Below are 6,228 nucleotides of genomic sequence, written 5' to 3'. Positions count from 1 at the left end.
CTAAATTTGGAATTGTTTAAGTTGAGATTTGTTATTTTTATTTTAAAGAAGAGTATTTCAACCAGATCCATAATAATATTTTTTGGGTAAACGTGTAACTTTACCATTTATTGAGAACTCCTTTAATCCTTTTGGGTTCATCTTGTTGCTTAATCCTTCTGGGTTCATCTTGTTGCTTAGCCCACTAGATATGACTTGTAATCTAAGTCATTCCAATCTTAGATTAGAAGTCATTCCAAGCTTTTGGGTAACATAAAGGATTAACGAAGAAGAAAGCAATCATACAGAGCATGAAGAGACGGCAAGGGCCACTAATGACAGTCCTGACTCCTTGTCCGACACAAAAACAGTAGACAAGGCAAAACTTCTCATGCCCCAATATCAAGAGAAGCCCTATTCTCTAGGTTGAGACTCCACATACTGTGCATATGCAAGTGATAAATTTTTTCTTAAATGCAATTATGCAAAGCAACAGATAAATCTTGTTCACTCCTCTTTTAGGAATAGCTTCCACGCTGCAACTTGGTTGATACCAGCCATCTTACACTTCCTCTTCAATAATTGTCAGTACAAATTCTTACTATTTGCTCATTGATGTTTGGGATTTTATTTTATTTTAATTTTTTTGAGCTCATATAGAAATCTTAATCTAATGAACCTAATATACTACCCCACCTCTTCCCACTCAAGACCACTCAAATTTGGTTCCTCAAATCCTACAAGCTTTAAGGCTTGGGGAAGTACCACTCCGCCCACAGTGGTTGATGTTTTGGATTTTAATTACTCTGTCTTCAGCTATATAGGTGCATGTCCCGTAATTTTTATTGCTTTGCTATTTATTTATATTCTTTATATGTCCTTGTATATCAATTGTATTTTCTTATGAAAAAGGAATACCTTTTTATTTAAATGTAATTGTTTCTTCTTTATTTTGTGAATTTCCACCACGCATGCTTTAGCCCTCTCTGCTCTGCTACCTGTCTAACCTTTCCATGTGGACAGTAATGCAAATTAGGTTGAGTCAGTTAAAAAATTCTAACACCTTATAAAAAGTTACAATTTCTAACACTATTATTCTCCGTAGCAAATTATAATTGATTGCTTGTGACTTTTACAAGATCCTCGTAGAAATGTTTATTTTATGACTTTTTTCTTTGAAATAGTACTGATCACCACTTTTTCACCACCATTTATTATTTATTGCATGAAAAATTGTCACAAAAGTTATGACATTTTACTTAGATTTAAATTTTTTTATTATGGACCTAGGTCAGGGCCCATCTTTGTACCTGTGTTTCTCGTCAATGCTTTTTGGTTATTGTAGTCATAGTACGGTTTAATATCATTAATCCTTCCCCCCCCCCCTTTTTTGTGTGTTTTCTCAAGCTGGGGGGAACATACGCAACAACTTGTGAAGCTAAAAACTCATAAAAGGAAAAAAAGAAAAAAAAAAGGAACCTGTGAAGCACAATTGTTTTCCTTTGTCCTGAGTGATCGCATTACAAATAATGGAGTTCGAGGAAGGATTGGAGCCAGTAAGTCCTACTGGACAGTACTTCAACAGCTCTGTGCTATCAGTATCCATTATTGCTGTTATGGAATTTGAGATTCCAATCAACAACCTGCCCTCCATAATGTCATTGCTCAAAGATGTGTTCCTCCCCATCAATCCTCGTTTCTCCTCCATTATGGTGCTCGTCTCTCTCTCTCCTTTTATATTACACTTATGAATTTATTAATTTCTCCGTTTCGCGTGCAAAAGCAATAAATGGTCAACTAGCTATGAGAAAGTATTAAGGCTATAGCATATTTACGAAGTTGTTTTATTCATGATTTTGTAATTATTTACCTTTCTTCCAAAATACTGTGTTCTATAATTTAAGTAGTATTTAAGCAAAAAGAAGTTATTTTAGCGTATTTAAAAAATGGCACTAAGTAGTGAGAATTTGAAAACAGGTTACAGGTAGAAAAGGTGAGAAACAGTGGAAAAGAGTAGAAGTGAAGCTTGAAGACCACATTAACGTTCCCATTTTCCCTATTGGATTGTCACCTGATTCATATGACGAATATTTTGATGACTACATATCAAAGATAGCAATGAACAATTTTCCACAGAACAAACCACTATGGGAAGTTCACATTGTTAAATATCCAACAAGCAATGCAGCTGGTACTATCATATTCAAGCTTCACCATGCTCTGGGTGATGGCTACTCTCTCATGGGTGCACTTCTTTCTAGTATGCAAAGAGCTGATAATCCTTCTCTTCCGCTAACATTTCCCTTTAGCCAACGCTCGGAGTCAAAAAGTGACAGATCAAGCAGAAGGGTGTCCCAACTCGTTTCCTTCATCTTTAACACTATACATGATTTTGGATGGAGCATGTTAAAAAGCAATTTGATTGAAGATGATCGAACTCCAATAAGGTCTGGGGAAAAAGGAGTGGAGTTTCGACCAATTACAATATCAACTATGACATTCTCTCTGGATCATATCAAATTTATTAAGGACAAACTTGGAGTGGTAAGATCAACACACACACACACACACACACATATATATATATATATATATATATATATATGATCAAGTTTTATTGGATTACCCACCAATTTGTCATTTAGCACAAACGTACTAGCTCCTAAAATTTCAAACCCATTGTTAATTATTGGAACTTGGGTTACCAACTAGTAAGAGCAATGACATCAGTTAACCTAAATTTTTCTCCTTATTTTAGAATTGAAATATATTTTTCCTATTTTAAATTTTTAATTAATCAATTTTCAAAACAGCCATATATACTGTATTTTATTTAAATATTATTTCATAATTCATTTTATTATTATTTCTTTCACTTTTTCAAAACACCAATTTTTCTTTGTCACAATTACCGCAATACAAAATCTACTAAAATCATGATTTGGGGAATGAACATTGTTCCCTAAAGATAGGAAGCAATTTGTAGCAAAACCCCAAAATATATAGAAGGGATAGGAAAGCTAATGTGGGGAGCGAGGATGGGTTTTCTTCCCTTACCCTATTTTAGAGAGACTTATGCCATTGCTCTAAGCTATCAGATTTCCGATGGTGAGATCAAATTTTTGATTGCTCTTGTTCACCTAGAAAACACTTAATTTTCTTATTCTTTTCTTCATATTTTTCCATTTATTCAATATTGTCAGATGATTGGACTAAAACTTGAAAAGCTTGTTGTCATTTGGTTCTTTGGTTAGAATTAGTTTATTTTTGCTCAATTGAATAATATATTCTCAAGTGCAGACCATAAATGATGTAATTACTGGTATAATCTTCTTTGGCACCCGGTTATATATGCAAGAGGTTAGCCAGAAATCAAGCAAAGCGGATTCCACAGCAATAGTGTTGCTCAGTACAAGGACAGTTAAGGGCTACAAGTCAGTCAAAGAGATGATCAAACCTGAATCCGATACACCATGGGGGAACCAATTCGGTCTCTTACATGTATCAATACCAAAGTTTACAAATCTTAAATCCTCAAACCCCCTTGAGTTTGTTTTGAAAGTGCACAAAATAATCAGGAAGAAGAGAAACTCTTCATCTGTATACTACACTGGTTGCCTATTGTCGACTATGAAGAAACTAAAAGGCCCTGAGGTACATACACAATTTTACTTTTGACATCTCTATATTTTTCAAATTAAAAAAAGACCCTACATAGTTTAATATGAAGTTGCTTAATTTGGAAGTCTAATACTTGTCCACCATGACTAAGGTTTTCAAATTGTAATTCTTTTCCCCCCCCAGAAGTCAAAAGTTTTAAACCTTAAGGATGGTTTCTAAATAGTTAAGCAAGCCACATAATTAAATTCCATGATTCTAACATTACATCCAAAATTCTTACAATTTTTCTCTTAAAGCAACATAAAAAGTACTTAAGAAGTTTGCTTCTTTAGCTCCATGTTTTTTGGCTTTTGTTTATGTGGGATGCTATAGTTTGCCTCTTTAGCTCCTTGCTGGTTGTATTACGAAAGCAACATAAAATTACTAAAAGAAGTCTAAGTTTGCTTCTTTAGCTCCTAGCTGATTGTACTACAGGATTTGGTCCTTCCATGGATACTGTAACGTTTCTAGTTTTCAGTATATATATCATTTATCTTAGAGGGGGAAATGTACTTAAACAAGGAGTAATTATTAGTTAATTTTTTGTCTTATAAAGAACAGAGAATGTTTAAAATATATACCAAGCTATATTTTGAAGAACCATTTCTGAAATTTTCTTTGCTATGGGCAATGGGCATGCGGTGGTGGCAGGCAGCATCTAAATACATCCATAGAGCATCAAATTACTCGAGCATGTCGATCTCAAATATGATAGGGCCACTGGAACAAATGGCTCTGGTTAGACATCCAGTTAAAGGCTTATACTTTATGACCCTTAAAGTACCTCAGGTATATAAAAATTCTCATAAATTAACTACATTCGGTTGTTCAAAGTTAGCTACCATCTTATGACAGTGCTTTGTTTATTTCTTTTTGAGATCTCACATTGAAGCTTTTATATTTTGTTGCTAATTTTGAACGAAGTACTTAAAACTGTCTTATTTTTTACCCAACCCAATCTCCTCCCCCAGAAAGAGCAAGCAAAACAATATATATATATATATACACACACGCCCCGTGAATTTGGGGCGTATGACTATGCATTACATAAGAATCAATTATTAGGAGACTTCTGATTTTACATGCTTTTTAGCTCTTCTTTTACACAAGCATTACCAATAATTTTGTGCCCCTGGTGTATGTTTGGATGCATCCTTTTGGCAATTGCTTATATGCTAATTGCTGAAAATTCGTCTAAGTACAGTTGTCTCTTAAAAAAAAAAAAAAAACAAACAAAAAGAGAGAGGAAGACCGAAGACTTTAAAAAGATACATAAACAGATAGGCTAAAAAAGATAAAGAAAAAAAAAGGTTATAGCTCTGTTGATACTTATGTATAGCTTGATTAGGTTCTCGAGTTGTGACTTACCATGAATATAGGATTGGTAAGGATTAGAGGTTCATCTAATATTGGGGAAAAAATGTTATCAGTATGGTCAAGAAATTGAAGATATACAATGCGGTAGCTTCAAAATAATGGCTTCCATTGTTCATAATTATTTTAGATAATTTCATATATTTTCTAGCCACTGTAGCGTATGCTAATTTTGATGGTTTTGCAGAGTCTTACAATTACAATGGTAAGCTACATGGGAAATCTGAGGGTTGCCGTTGGCTCAGAGAAAGGGTTCTTAGATCCCCACAAGTTCAAGTCGTGTGTGATCAATGCCTTTGAGATGACGCTCCAAGCGGCACATGACATTCCCACATGAAAATACATAATTTGATTGGCAAATTACATTATTATTGGAGCTAATAAAGTTGCATTTGGTTTTGGATTCTACACGTAAGTGTCTTGTGAAAGTTTTTAGTTGAAGGCGAAGGGAGGGAGGTTAGGGGCAGCATTGTATTTTTCAAATCTCTTTTAAAACTAGTAGTTTAATAATTTGTGATTTGGCCAAGAGTCTTGTAACTCAACCAGTACTTCTCAACGTTTCTAACACAAATGCTTAGGATTCAATTTGTCATTTGAGATTATAGATGTTATAAATTTTTATGTCATGTGACTAATAAATCTATAGACATACAAAGGCAGAGCCAAGAGCGAGGAATCTCCTCCAAAAACTTCTTTTATTTATATATTGAAGGAGTTTGGTAACAGACTTGGTTGTAGCCTAAGGTTATATTTGCACTTAATATATCTTTTTATTGAATGTGAATTTTTACAAATTCATTATTGGATTACATTTTCTTATATCCTCCATGTTTGCAAAATTTTTAAAAGATCAAAAGATCAATAACTATGTCTTCATCAAATGTTTAAATTTCAATTTTTTGTAGTATAAAATTATGCATAAAAAATAAGTTTATAAATCGAATAGTAAATTACATCCGATTAACATGAAATTTGATACGTGTGTTATGAACATAAAGAACATATAATTCAATGATTAGATTTTAAAAATATATAATGATAGACCAAAAATGTATTGACCCCTTGTGATGGATTAATTGATTAATTAGCCAAGTTTAATTAATTAATCAAATTAACATACAATGTACATGGCAGCGCAAACAAATTACCAAATAACTAAATATACAGTGGAAATTAAATGACACGGTAATTTGTTTACGAATGGGGAAAACCTTC

The 6,228-nt window shown here is 33.3% G+C and overlaps 1 protein-coding gene across 2 annotated transcripts; it reads left to right on the top strand.

Moving 5' to 3' along the window:
- Positions 1-287: 287 nt before the first annotated feature.
- On the top strand, positions 288-5,752 carry LOC142638808 (wax ester synthase/diacylglycerol acyltransferase 4-like). 2 transcript variants are annotated; one of them, XM_075812873.1, is made up of 6 exons: positions 288-563; positions 1,387-1,691; positions 1,957-2,523; positions 3,280-3,633; positions 4,291-4,428; positions 5,201-5,752. In XM_075812873.1, the coding sequence occupies exons 2-6, from the start codon at positions 1,509-1,511 to the stop codon at positions 5,348-5,350; spliced, it is 1,392 nt and encodes a 463-aa protein (XP_075668988.1). In that variant the 5' UTR covers positions 288-563; positions 1,387-1,508; the 3' UTR covers positions 5,351-5,752. The 2 variants fall into 2 exon arrangements, with proteins under 2 accessions (XP_075668988.1, XP_075668987.1); XM_075812872.1 differs by lacking the exon at positions 288-563 and adding an exon at positions 613-803.
- Positions 5,753-6,228: the final 476 nt, after the last annotated feature.

This window comes from Castanea sativa, chromosome 6, assembly GCF_040712315.1.
Source record: "Castanea sativa cultivar Marrone di Chiusa Pesio chromosome 6, ASM4071231v1".
NCBI lineage: Eukaryota > Viridiplantae > Streptophyta > Magnoliopsida > Fagales > Fagaceae > Castanea > Castanea sativa.
The sequence above is the reverse complement of the archived record's forward strand: the minus strand, read 5'-3'. Positions and strand labels throughout refer to the sequence as shown.

Excerpts from the sequence above, each read along its gene's own strand:
- LOC142638808 (XM_075812873.1), top strand. The coding sequence starts at position 1,509 with ATGGAGTTCGAGGAAGGATTGGAGCCAGTAAGTCCTACTGGACAGTAC. Across the intron at positions 3,634-4,290 it reads AGAAACTAAAAGGCCCTGAG|GCAGCATCTAAATACATCCA; the intron begins GTACATACACAA and ends CGGTGGTGGCAG. Across the intron at positions 4,429-5,200 it reads TGACCCTTAAAGTACCTCAG|AGTCTTACAATTACAATGGT; the intron begins GTATATAAAAAT and ends ATGGTTTTGCAG.